Raw genomic sequence first — 14,072 nt, 5'->3', positions numbered from 1 at the left:
ATAATTAATTGTTTTCATAAAGTTTATATTTTACTTGAAGTAATTATGTTAGTATTTATTATGCATGTATGTGGACAGGATCTCAAATTCCCTATATAGACAAGCCTAGCCTGGAACTCCAATTCCTCTGGCTTCCAAATTCTGGGTTACTAGTTTGTCTTTCTTAGAAGCAGCATAGCCTCAGTATGCTAATTCACAACGTAGCTTTTTAAAACATGTATAGACAGCTACAGTCATAAAGCATGTACAATAGAATGTCTCTTGAGGTCTACGGAAATGCTGAAAGTGATTGAAGACCTTATCTCAGATTTGCAGACTCTGTGTAAAACCTTGTTGCATTGGTGCATTTCTGTAACCCTGTCACTGCGGTAGAGTGTGTGTGTGAAAAGACAGGTGGACCTTTCAAAGGCTCCATGGTAAGCCAGTCTAGTCAAAAATGAATGGCAAGCGAGTCCCCCCAAAAAAATAAAAAACAAAGTGGAGAAGTGATTGAGGAAGATTATCCTGATATCAATGGCTGGTCTCCATATATACTTCCACATTAGTGAATACACCCCCCCCAATACATCACACATAGAGAGTCTCTGTTGAATATTTCCATTATTAGTTCAGTGTAGGGTTTTTATTCTGTTCTATTTTGGTTTGGTTTTGGGTTTATTTGTTTTGTTTTGGTAATTTTTAAATTTGTTCTATAACATTTATTTATTTATTGAGGAATGTGTTTTCTGTGGTGTGTTTGTGAAGGTTTGAGGACAACTTTTTGGGAATTTCTTTCATTTTATATGGCCCAGGATCAAACTCAAATCCTCAGGTTTGGTGGTGAGTGCCCTCACTTGCCCAAGCCATTTGATGGGCTGTTAGTATTTTTATTTATTTATTTATTTATTTGAGAGAAGGTCTCAGATAGTGTTGAGCTATGTAGCAGAGGATGATCTCAAATTCTTGATTCTCCTGACCCTCCAAGTACTGGGATTACAGACGTGTGTCAGCATACCTGGATCAGGGTAAAATTTTATTGTAGCTTTTTTGTTTGTTTAGAAGAAAATGAGCCAAGGTGTTTGTGATTTTGTTTTATTGTTGTTCATTTTTATATTTGAAGGTCTCTTTGACATCTTTGGCCTGTGAAATTTGTAAGCCCCACACAACTTCAATCAACCACTTTATTGGGTTTCTCTCCTGGTCAGTTTTGTCCCAAGTTGACATCAACCTTATTAGGTTTATATAGTTCTCAGCATAAAGAGCCTCCACCAACTTGACATACACAGGCTCATTACAATTGTATATTAGCATACTAAGGTGTTCTTTGGCACTTGTTTAAGGTTTTAAAAGCTTTGTGAATTCTACATGTTATGCTCTTTGAGCCATCAGCACCTCTAATAAAGCAGTGCTAACATCCAGCAGCAATGCCTTCCTTGGCCACTGATAGTGAGTTGTTTATCAAGTAGAGGTTTGATTGCAGATGAGCCTTCACTTTTGCTGACTTGGCAATATCACAGAAAGGATAATTAGTGAGTTTTTAATGATGTAATTTAAGTTTGTAACTTTTTAATATCTAAGATACAAACTTTTTAAGAGAACCTTTCTAGGTTCTTTGAATTCTATGCTATGGCAATTAATAAATTTCAAGTATCTAACAAGTATTTTCTACATTGAAGCAACCTGTTGAGTGAGTGCTATTTATACTAGAGAGGACACTAGAAAATTAAAGATCTGTAACCAAAGAACAGCTATGCTTTAAGTCGTTTTAGACCTATTAATCATCTAAATTAAAACTATAGGAATTTGGGGCAGGGGTGGTGTTTGTGCATGCCTTTAATTCCAGCTCTGTGGAGAGAGGGGTGGTGGTAGGTGGATCTCTGAATTCGAGACCAGCCTGGAGTTCCAGAGAGAAATCCTGTCTCAAACAAAACAAAACCAGTAATCCTAGTACTCAGAAGCAGAGATAGGAGAATCTCAAATACATGTAAAACTCTGTTAAACAACAAAACAAGAGCTGACATGTAACTCAGTGGTCCAGTGTATACCTAGCATGGACATGGATCGGAGATCAATATTTAGTACCCAGAAAAAGAAAAAAACAACCCAAAATAACAAAAAGCCAAGGAAGAAGGTGAAGAAAATGTTAGAATTGTGTTATCATTGCAGCTGTATCTCAACCCTTCTAGCTACAAGTACCTTTCTTCTTTCTTGATGAAGTTGTTGTACTCCTTGATGGATGCTAGGGCAGGGCTTAAGCTTTTATTCCACTCAGTCATGTTTCACTCAAAAATATGTTTTACATGGCCTCAGGTATGTAGATGCATGAAATATATATACACTAATAATAATATTAGTTATAACATAATTATAATAAATCATAAATTCATTTTAAGGCTGTGGGTACAGTTCGGTATAGTGCTTAGTGTATTCAAGGCCCTGGGTTTAAATTTCCTACACTGTGTAAACTGGACATAGTGTCACACACCTGTAGTCCCACAGGCTTGGAGGTGGAAGCCAGGGGATTGATTAGAAGTTCAAGGTCATTCTTTGCACACAGGGAGCCTGAGGCCAGCCTGGGCTTACAGTAAAACACAGTCCCCTCTCCCCTTTTAAAATATGATAGTTTTGCAGAGTTGACTAAGCACTTAAATCTTTATATTTTATTCATAAGACGAGCAATCTCTGTTTCAGCATTATTTTTTTTTGAGGTGGGGGTCTCACTATGGATTCTAGGCTAGCCTTGAACTTATAGAGATCTGCCTGCTTTTGTCTTCTGAATGCTAGGATTTGTTTGTTTGATTTTTTGTTTTTGTTTTTCTTGAGACAGGGTTCCTCTGTATAGCCCTGACTGTCCTGGAACTTGCTTTGTAGACCAGGACCTGCCTCTGCCTCTTGAGGGCTGGGATCAGAGGTATGCACCACCACCCAGTTTACATCCAGTTGTTTTGTTGAGACCCCATCACACTATCAGACTGGCCTAGAACTCACTATTTAGCCCAGTTTCTTAACTCTTAGCACTTTCTTAACTCATAGCAGTCCTCTTCTTCGGCCTCTAAAATGCTAAGATGATAGTCATGGGCCAACCATATCTAGTTGGTAACTTTTTGAAAGACCTATATGGAAGTATGTGGCCACTGGTATGACAAAGAAATTAAAGATAGTTGGTATTTGTTGTTTTGTTTTGAAATAGGATCTTTGTTATAGCTTTAAGTGCTTTGTTCAGAATATGTCTCTTCTTAAGAATATTTGAATAAAGGCGCAGCCTAAAATTTTTAAACAACCACACAAAATAGAGCATTCTGGCTTATGGATTAGATTGCATTTATAAACTGGAAAATATTGGTGAATATGAGTTAACCAAAGTTTTGGGTAAAAAATTTACATGCATTTATCTGATGTTAATAATTAAAATTTTAAAGTTTATCTTAAAAGATGATTATTATAGCATGTAAACTTGGGTGGGAGAATTACGTGTGGGAAATTGAAACTGTTTTAAACATGTAAATTGATCAATCCTACAGTTTTTGGGTTTTTGTTTTTGTTTTTTTTTTTTTGTAAAGTAATCTGCATTGCTTATTTTATATGCTGGGATGCTAGTTGTTTTTCTATTAATACACTTAACTTGCATTCTAGCTTCGCCATTCAAAGACAGGCATCGTGTGGTGGGTTGTATGACAGTGTCTGTCAATAGTGAAGACAAATAGTACCAGAGACACTTAACCCATCCAATCTCACCCAGGGTATAGGTCGGTCTTGTTTTCAGACTTCTTTATAAGTCCTGTTTTCTTTCATTCTTTCTTCCTTCCTTTTTTCCCCTAAATAGTGGATTGATACTGATTGAAACTAAATCTGTTTGTAAAGTTTTAAACTTTACAATAATTTATAATAAGAAAAGTAGAAAATGAAGGTTGGCATGTAAGGTGTTGAAAAAGCAGGTTTGCAGCCACTTTGTGTCTTCTATGTTTCAGTTTATTGATAACACAAATGTCCTTAGAATTTTTTCTGAGTGTCTGTCTTTTTTGATCTGAAAATAAGACTCAAAATATATATTTGGTGACTTTTATAAGACAAGGTGTTTGCCAATAAGACAAATATTGCTCCTCATCAAGAATAACCAAGATTCAATGGTTTGTTATAGATCAGAAAGTGTGTACCAAGTGCCTATATTGGTTTTTAGGAATATTTTTGAGTAGGCAGTAGTTGCCTCCTTCTCTGTTCCACTATTGGTTTGCATAATACAGTACAGAAGGTCATGGCCTTTGTAGTGACCTTTTAGAAAATTCAACTAATGTGCACAAGATAGTTGAAAATGTACAAATATATGTGCATATTTAATTACTAGGATCAGATCTGAACTCAGGGTCTTAGTTAAATACCATTTATGGAACGATATTTTAAATCAGTGAAACCTGTTTATTTATTTTGAGGACTTTAAAGAAAAGTTCTGATTTCAGAGCTCTCTCCAAGTATTTTAGATCAGATAAAATATAAGCCCTTTATAATGTCATTTTAAGCACTAAAATGTTAATGAATAACTTGTAATTGACATGACCCATCTAGAACTGAATTCTTCAGGTTAACGAGTAGTTTAAGCAAGAGATATATGAAATAGACATGTTTCTTTATGTGATAAAACTTAAAATCCAGTTTTTATTTTTCTAACAAATTAGATATTTGTATATTCTGGCATATTTATCTGACAAATCTTTTATCCCAGGCACTTTGAACATTCCTGGTAGCCTTTAGTGATGTGTCACTTCTCTTTGTAAGGGGAGTGAAGCCAGGGTCGCATGTGGTAGGCATTGCTCTGCTACTAAGCTGTGTTCTAACTTCCTCTATCAGTTAAAAGATGGCACACAGGGCTACCACACCTGACAAACTTGAGCTGGATTCCTGGAACTTACACGACAGAGAACCAACTCACAGTTTGTCGTTTGACCTCTAATTGTATGCAATGACGTGAGCATACACACATAAAATAAATGAAGAGATAAATAAATATAACAATAAATTTTAACTTTAAAAAATAGAAGCCATATGCATAGTTCAAGCTCATCATCATGGGTGACATTTAATTTGCAGAGAATAGGACACAAGAGACGTGATGTTGATGTTTTCCTCATAGAGATTTACCTGCCTCTGCTTCCCAACTTCTGGAATTAAAAACATATGCCACTATGCCAAGATTCACTTCCTTTTTAATCTTTAAAATTAATATATTCTCTTGAGGTTATAAATTTTCACCAGTAAATTATAGACTGATAGGGTCGGTTTTCCTTTTGGTTTGTAATATTCTCTGTGGTCACAGGAAGTATTGTGGATCTTATATAGATTAGGCTAAGTTCAAAAATAGTTATTTTGCAGAAGAAAATGAAAATATATTCATATGCTACTTAGATGATTCAGTGAGTTCAGGAAAATTTCCATGTTTATAAAAGATAGGTAAGAGACTCGAGGAACAAATAAAATTGTATAATTAATCATGGAAATACATTATACCTGTTTTGCTTGTAAGGCAGTAAAAGTGCTTTTCTGGGGACCAGGGTTTGGGTCCCAGTACTCACATGGTGACTCATAGTAGTCTGTAACTGTAGTCTCATGCAACCCAGTGCCCTCTTCTTTTGACCTTTGTGGTCACTGCAAGCACTCAGTACAATGACATTCATACAGGCAAAACACCTATACACATACAATAAAAATAATTCTCTTAACACATACAATAAAAATCTCTTAAAAGAGAAATAAAAGCATTTATTAAAACATTTTTATTTGGGGGTCTCTATATTTTTTAATATGTAGCAATTTCACAAAGACTGAACAGTCCTAACCGATAAAAAATAGGGTCTTTGCTGCTGGGCAGTGGAGGCACGTGCTTTTAATCCCAGCACTTGGGAGGCAGAGGCAGGTGGATCTCTTTGAGTTCTAGGCCATTCCAGTCTACCAAGTGAGTTTCAGGACAGCCAAGAGTGTTATACAGAGAAACCCTGTCTTGAAAAACCAACCAACAAACCAACCAGCTAGCCAGCCAGCCAACCATACAAAAGGGTTTGTACTGAAAACAGATGAGGGAAGTAATCACCATATTTTCTTCACAGGAACTTATAGATAAAAATGAGTATCCAAGGTCCAAGGCCAGGGTGGTAGTGAACAGCTGCAACCTCGGCACTCAGGAGGATGCAGCAAGAAGAGGGCTGTGAATACAAGGCCAACCTGGGCTACATAGCAAGACCCTAACTCAAAAAAAAAAAAAAAAAAAGAAAGAAAAGAAAAGAAAAACCCAAAAACCAAAAAGCGGAGCACATTCGCTTAATCACAGCACTGAAGAGGCAGCAGCAGGCAGGTCTCTGTAAGTTACAGGTCAGCCAGAGATACATAGTAAGACTGCTTCAGACAAATCACCTCCCACCAATGAAAAAACGAATTGGAAAAAATATGTACATATAAACAAGCAAGGTTTTTTATTGTCACTTCAGTTCTGTAGAATACCAATTAATTTTTTGTTTGTTTGTTTTGTTTTTGGTTTTTAGGGATAGGGTTTTACTGTGTAGCTTTGGTGCCAGTTCTGGAGCTGGTTCTTGTAGACCAACCTGGCCTTGAACTCAGAGGAATCTGCCTGCCTCTGCCTTCTGTGCTGTGATTAAAGGCGTGTACCACTACGGCCCAGCTCCAACTAAGTTTTTTTGAATGATTACATGTTTATAGTATTCCCAGAAATATTCTGTATTACTTTTCTGGGAATGCTTGAAATTGACAGGCTAGTGTTTAGAAATCTAAAATGTCCTTGTTATTGTTTTTATCTTTACATTTTAATGAAATAATTCTATGGATTTTTTTCATGGTAATTTAATGCTAATATGTAAATAAATAATTGTCTTACACATTAGGAAATGCTGTTGTAGTGCTTTCTGGAGGAAGGGGGCAGATAGTTCTCTATACGCTCTCAGACACTGCTGCTGTAATGCTTATACATTCTAAGCATTTTACATTTCAAATACTAAATCCTTTTTAATCTTCAACCCAGCTTGTATGCCAATTTAACTTAATAGAATTCAGTATTGATCTAATTGCTTATAAGTGAACTTCCCATGATTCCCTCTTTGAGTTTAATTAATTTACTCGTACAGCAACTCCAAACTCAGGAAACATTTACTAATTCATTATAAATAGTTTTGGTTTTTCGAGACAGGGTTTCTCTTTGTAACAACCCTGACTCTCCTAGAGCTAGCTCTTGTAGACTAGGCTGGCTTGGAATTCACAGACATCCATGTGCCGCTGCCTCCCAAGTGCTAGGATTAAAGGCGTGCACCACCACTGCCTGGCTATAAAAAGAATTTTAAAGCAGATAAATGAATAGACAATGAGGTGATGCATAGGACAAGGTCTGGAAGCCTCAATCTCAAGTGGGAGTTTGGCCGTGCCTCTTTCTTGGGACATGGTGTGTTCTTGTTCACTTTCCTGGATATCTGAATTAAGAGACTTCCATTATATAAATAGGATTGACTAAATCTTTGACTGTTGTTTATTACTCTAACCCCCAGGCCTTCTGCTACCTTGAAGTTGGAGGATGGGTGAGCACTAACCCTTTGAGGACATAGTTTATTCTTGTGGCAACCAGACTCTCCTACCATCTTATATCATTTAACAACTGTTCCCCAGATCACATTATGAATACAGTCTCAGGCGGTTGAAAGGTGTTTGTTATAAATTAAAACTAAAAAGCAAGAGAGATGCTGTCGAGAAAAGCAAGCAAACAAAACCCATCTTTTGTCTTTATCATTTTGAAGTGGAAAGCCAAAACTTTAACCACAGAGGCTTATTGTTCTATTTAATGTAGGAAGTTGCTAGGAGCTGTAAGCCAGGAACCCTGGATCAAAACAAATACATAATTTGCTGTTGACTTCATTGTGGCTTTGCACATATATACTTTCCCTTTGTCCTTGGCAGGGATGCTTGTAGTTTGCATTCTTGTGTGCATGAAAGTTAAACTCAGAAAGGAGGAGGGGGGAAGTGCTTTAGAAATACAAGTTCACAACATTCATGCTGCTTTGTGTCATCCATTGCAAATAGTGCATACTGTCTTCTAGTGTTCCTCTGAAAATCAAGAATATAGACACAACTATCACAAAATTTAGGTTCATTTATAGCTAATAGTTGGAACAGATGGAGGAACATTAGATATATCTTTCTTTGGACAAAACATATCCAAAATGAGTATCATAGCATTTTCCAAAGGAAAAAAAAAAAAAAAAAGGAAAAAACTTTAAACCCAAAGTGGCTACAAATCAGCTTCTAAATTGTCATTGACATTAGCATCTAGATTTTGTAGTTTTTACAGATCTTTAGGAATATTTATTTACTAAGAAAACATTGCATTAATGCATGATATAAAATTAATAAATTTTTCTTTAAATTGGAATGCAGTTTAAAAGTGACTGAATTTTCTAGTTTCAGCTGCTGCATTTGACAAGGATACAAACTAAAAAGTGGAACTGGTGTCATCTACTCCTTCAGGTTCTTTGACTTATGGTAGTTGGGAGAAAAATTTTGAGTGTGGCATTACATAGATCACATTACGGATGGCTAACATGACTGTGCTCTTCAACCTTGACAACAATGGAAAATTTGGGGGTGGTCGTCATTCTTTCATGTATTTACATGTTTTGATACGTACTTTCAGTTGGGTTCAGTTAATTTACTAGCACAGCTTTTTATTATCTAAACATTGAATTTCTTACATTTTAGCACTATAATTGACAATGAATATTGTGATTTCAATAATGGTACATCAATTTAAATAATAGTACATCACATTTAAATTTTTATTGCATAGTTTTAAAACTGGCATAAATGGCTGTGGACACAAATTTAAGCACATTACCAATTTTTCTTTATGCGTTCAATTATATCTTGTACACAATAAAATAGTATTTTTGAAATTACAGGTAACGTCCAGCCTAAGCAGTGTTAATGTGTCTGAGTTTATGCTGTTAAGGGTTAGAGCAGCATTGTTGCCAGCACTACTGCTAGCTGCCACACAATCTGTTCTGCAGATATTTATGTAAATCTACTTTTTTTTGCTATGCATACTTGATACATAATTGAAAATATTTTTATAGGAATTCTGGTGTTCTAGAAATTTTCATGCTTAATTTTTTTGTTAAACTTTAGACAGTAAGATGTACTATTCACTACCATATATAATTAGCAGGCCTTTTTAAAAGAGAGCTAATAGATAAGGAGCTAATTTTTGAGCACATGAGTCTTTAGGAAAAAGTCCATCTAGTAGCCACCCTTTGCTGCTTTTTATTCATTCTTAAAGGATGGATTTTTTTTTGTTACTCTTGGTTTTGATGTGCTGTTTTTATCTTTGAGATTCTCAGTGACCAACCTGTTTATCTTCTACAACCAAGCATGTTCCCATTAAGTCTTCCTCACCTCTCATGGATTTTACAGCTATAGTAATGGTACCAGTTCCATTTTGCCTCCAGTTCAGTTGATTATCTTTTTTTTTCTCTATTTATTTTTCATTTTATAATTGGTATCTGGAATAATCAGCAGCTCTTTTCTCATTTACTTTCTCATATTTTTATTCCAGGATTTGCCTCTGAAGCAGGGAGTGTCTGCATTAAAAATGACCTGTAGTTCTCTGCTTCATAGGTTAGAAACTTATTTTAATATTTTGTGGCTAAGCACAGTCCCACTTTTCAAATTCTATAATGAATTATTTAATTGGCATTGAATGTGGACCACAAACATATATATTTCACATTGGGGTTTTCTGTATTACTTTAATGATTAAAATTCAACAGAACATTCAGCTGAGGCAATAAAAGCTTTATTCTGGCTTTACAGCTTAAAACACTAAATTAGATTTTTAAAAATTTAACAATTATAACAAAAGTAAAAATGCTATTTGGGCATTTTTTAAAAAATTGTATTTCTTAGGCTTTGTATTGCTTAAAGCATTTATATTCTAAAACTTAACCAAATTCCAATTATTCGTTTGGGGAAAACAATCACTTCACAAATCACATTTTCATTGGGACTGCTAGCCAGCATAGGTGAAAACATGTATAGTGTATTTACTCTTGGATTGTACACTGCAGATGCTTCTTCAGCTCCCTCCTCTTCCTCCATGGGCGGTGCTTGCAGCTCCTTTACCACCTCTTCCAGCCCTACCATTTATTCTACCTCAGTCACCGACAGCAAGGCTATGCAAGTGGAGAGCTGCTCCTCAGCCGTGGGGGTAAGTAACAGAGGGGTAAGTGAAAAGCAGTTAACCGGTAACACAGTTCAGCAGCATCCATCAACCCCGAAGAGGCACACAGTGTTGTACATCTCACCACCACCTGAGGACTTGCTGGATAACAGTCGGATGTCCTGCCAGGATGAGGGGTGTGGATTGGAATCTGAGCAGAGCTGCAGTATGTGGATGGAGGATTCCCCCTCCAACTTCAGTAACATGAGCACCAGTTCCTACAATGATAACACTGAGGTACCTCGTAAATCACGAAAACGAAATCCAAAGCAGAGGCCGGGGGTCAAACGACGAGATTGTGAAGAATCTAATATGGATATATTTGATGCCGACAGTGCCAAAGCACCTCACTATGTGCTTTCTCAGCTTACCACGGACAACAAAGGCAACTCAAAAGCTGGAAATGGGTTGGTATCCACATTTTTTAAAGTTCTATCAACATTATGCAAAACAACAGTAAATCATTCCCAAATTTTCTTAATTCTCAGTTCAAATTTGCATATAAAGCAAAAAATGCTAATTTTATCCTCGAAGTACATGAAATTTTCAACTTAAAATAAATTTTACTAGAAAAAAATAATTTGAAAATAGCTGTAGATTATAGCAAAGGAATTTTGTTCTGGGTTATATTTAGGGGTAGTAGAAAAGATAATCTGTTTTGAAATAACTTAAACTTCAAATGGGCTTATTTTAAAAGGAATAAGCAGCAGTGTGATGATGCTAGCTAAAACACTTAAATGTTCTCCAGAAGCTAATTTGTTCTTTTAGCAGTTTATTTCATATGGTTCATTCCATTATATTTTTCAAAGAATTATACGTTTTATTTTTGTTTTTCATCTTTACTTGATGAAAACAAGAAAAAAACAAAGATGACTCAATTCTCATGTAGGTGCCTCTGTTTGAATCTTTTTTTCCTTTGATACATTTTTCTAGTTCAGGACTTTTTTAAAAAATTGTCCCTCTGCCCTCTGGATTCTGTTTCTTTCTTGAAGGATGATAAAACAGGATCATGGGTACATATTTGAGCTTTCGCTTTCGTCTGTGCCTTTGGTGCACTGCTCACCAAATATATTTAAATGGTTATATTACAGAATAGTCCATGGTATAATACAAATTAGCATGATTTACTTTAGGATTCCTTTAGTGTTTTAATTGTAATATTTAGTTGCTAGACTTTTTCTACAGTGTATTCAGTAAAATTTAACTCACTAGTTTTTAAGGAGGCAGACTATGATTCCTTAGGTGACCCAGGATTACTTGGATCCATGCTTGCCGCAAAAAAATAAAAAAGCCTGAAATGTTAGATTGGCGTATTCCGTGATGACATCTTTGATCTGTTACATTAAAAACCCAACTCAGTATTATATTTGTTGTAGTAAATATTAAACATGTCTGCAAATAATTCCCTGTGTGTATTATAAATTCGTAAGTCATTTAAGCAAGAATTAGTTAAGTCTATACTCAACATATTTGAAAAAACTCATTTCCTTATAGTCTAACCTGAAAATTAATTTGAAAAAAATTAACATGCTTTTTTCCTTTATACTTTTATTTAAAACTTCTTTAGAATGCTATACTTAAATAATTTAAATGATTTACAGTTTCAAAAAGTCTAGATTAGGCAATTTCCAAAAGCAAACAAGATATATGGCCATTCCTAGTATGCCACATTTTAATAGTCCAGAACTTGAAAAAGGAGTATTTACTCAACTATAAAATGTAGGTTAAGGCTCTGAAACATGATGAACACACCGAGTCATGTGAGGAAGTGTGACTGACGGTACAGATCTGAAAGTTGTGTGGATGCCAGGATATGCATGTGTGCTTATTTGGGCTGCAGTGGAAAAGGTCTTTATAAATTTTCAGAGAAAGGTATTTTTCTATTTGTACTGAAATAATTATTAAAATTACCAGTTAAGAACAGTAAAGTTTGGACTTGGGGATGGCCAGCATCAAACAGTGATTTACTGTTGCTGGTTGAAGAGATTTCCTGACCTGCTTTTTTCTGCTTCTGCTTTTGTATGATAGATAAATCTTAGAAATGATTTGAGGTTACCAGGGAAAGTATAGTGACATTGGTCAAGACAAACCTTTTATGAAATAATTCATGAAGCAGAAACTCCATCAAGCAGCAGAAGAAATGCCCATCTTCTTAGGTAATGGAAAATTATTTGACAATAGTATGTGGAAATGATGAAGAAGTTTAAAATTTGAATTTATAAGAAATATATTGAGGAAAGGACGAAACTAAATGTAAAATACATGAACAACCATTCTTAATCTGTAGTTGGAGCTAATTGCCTATTTTTCCAGTGATGAGAAAGATGTTAGAAACATGAAACTTTGAAATGCTTTGAGAGATAAGTAATACAGTCTTCAATATGAGGTGACAACAATTTGCAGTTTATATAATGCTAAATATTTATTAAATGAACTTTCAAGTGTGCTGCAAAAAGAAGTTTATTTATCTTCATGATGCCGGAAGTCTTGATAACTGATGGACAGAAAGACAATTACTTTTACAACTAAAAAAATAGAGCTTATTAAGGAAACATCTGTTTTCAAAAAGTTGCTTATTTGTAAATATTGCTGACTGTCTCAGTCTTAAATTCTTCAACTACTGTCCTGAGAATCAACAGCACAGTTTCACCTAAAGTTCTAGAAGTCTAGATATATCATGTGCATCTGAAAGTCATTTAAGGCCTTTTTGTAGTGAAAATTATTTTTATAACTTAGGCAACCTGTAGGAATATCTAGCACAGAAGGACCTGAATGTCATTCTAAGACTTCTGTGTAGAACATGACACAGGACGTTGTCTGTGGTAATTGTCATTTAGATGTCACCTGCCTTTGATGTCTAGCCCTGCAAAAATCAATCAACTAATCCCCCATGTAATGAATTGCTGCTTGCTTCCTTTTTCTGTTTTACCTTAACAATTTACAAATGGAATTGCTACTCTTCTAAGAATTAGTTGATCTTTTTATTGTTTTACGTGTTTGTAGATACAAATATACATGTTTTCCATTTTTTTCATTTAAACCTAGAGAATAAAGAGAATTTTAGAATATAATTTCAGGGCCAGGCATTGTAAGTGGTAAATCTGTGAAAACCCAAGCAAAAGGGAGGCTGAGGTAGTGGGGTTTTGAGGAGACCAGCCTGACCTGTAGTGAGTTCAAGACCAGTTTGGGCTGTGTAGTAAGAGCTCTCTCTCAAAGAAGGAAGGAAGGAAGGAAAGCAGAAGCATTTTCAGTATTTTAGAATTTTTTTATTACTTCCTTGTGATTTTTTTGTGTGTATTTAAATATTTATTTAGCACATACATATTAATTCATTCAACAAATATAGATACTTATTTTACAGGAATCACTGTTATTTACTTTCAGAATACTAGCTTGAGTGGTATAAATATAAAAAGCACAGCTGACAAAATTAGTTGTCATCATTCAAATTTTCTTAGTATTTCAGTCTAAAATTTATCATTTTTTATTATGACTAGTACATATGAACTATAAATATTTGAAAATACAGGAAAGTAATTCAGTCACTCATGTAAACTGCTATTATTATGCTATAATTTCTTTTAGTTCTTGTGTGTATATATATATCTATATTTATTTATACATAAAGTATGTGGGACGTATTTTTTCATAGTTTCACAATACCTTTCCTCCCCTTTGGTAATAAGATGAATACAAACAGATTATTATAGAATCTTGTGTTTAAGATATTGTACACTCTTCAAACATTTGAATTCACTCAGAACTCTAAAACAAACAAACAAACAAATTTCTTGCCCCCATTGTTCTGGCTTCAGCTTGGTACTTTTATTCATAG

The 14,072-nt window shown here is 34.9% G+C and overlaps 1 protein-coding gene across 10 annotated transcripts in view; it reads left to right on the top strand.

The window, feature by feature from the left end:
• The window catches only part of Nfat5 (nuclear factor of activated T cells 5), an 83,545-nt gene that overhangs the window by 35,369 nt on the left and 34,104 nt on the right, over nucleotides 1-14,072 (top strand). For 4 of the 10 annotated variants that reach the window (XM_050143483.1, XM_050143480.1, XM_050143481.1 and 1 more), the window contains one exon: nucleotides 10,086-10,644. In XM_050143483.1, coding sequence (XP_049999440.1) covers nucleotides 10,086-10,644 — 559 coding nt within the window. Of the gene's footprint in view, nucleotides 1-9,574; nucleotides 9,637-10,085; nucleotides 10,645-12,292; nucleotides 12,394-14,072 lie in introns of those variants that run through there. The other 6 variants (XM_050143487.1, XM_050143485.1, XM_050143484.1 and 3 more) reach the window with 5 other exon arrangements.

The sequence above is a fragment of the Alexandromys fortis genome, unplaced genomic scaffold, assembly GCF_014885135.2.
Source record: "Alexandromys fortis isolate MF-2015 unplaced genomic scaffold, M_Fortis_MF-2015_v1.1 scaffold_1, whole genome shotgun sequence".
Classification (NCBI taxonomy): Eukaryota; Metazoa; Chordata; class Mammalia; order Rodentia; family Cricetidae; genus Alexandromys; species Alexandromys fortis.
Note: the sequence above shows the minus strand (reverse complement) of the source record. Positions and strands in the feature narration are given on the sequence as shown.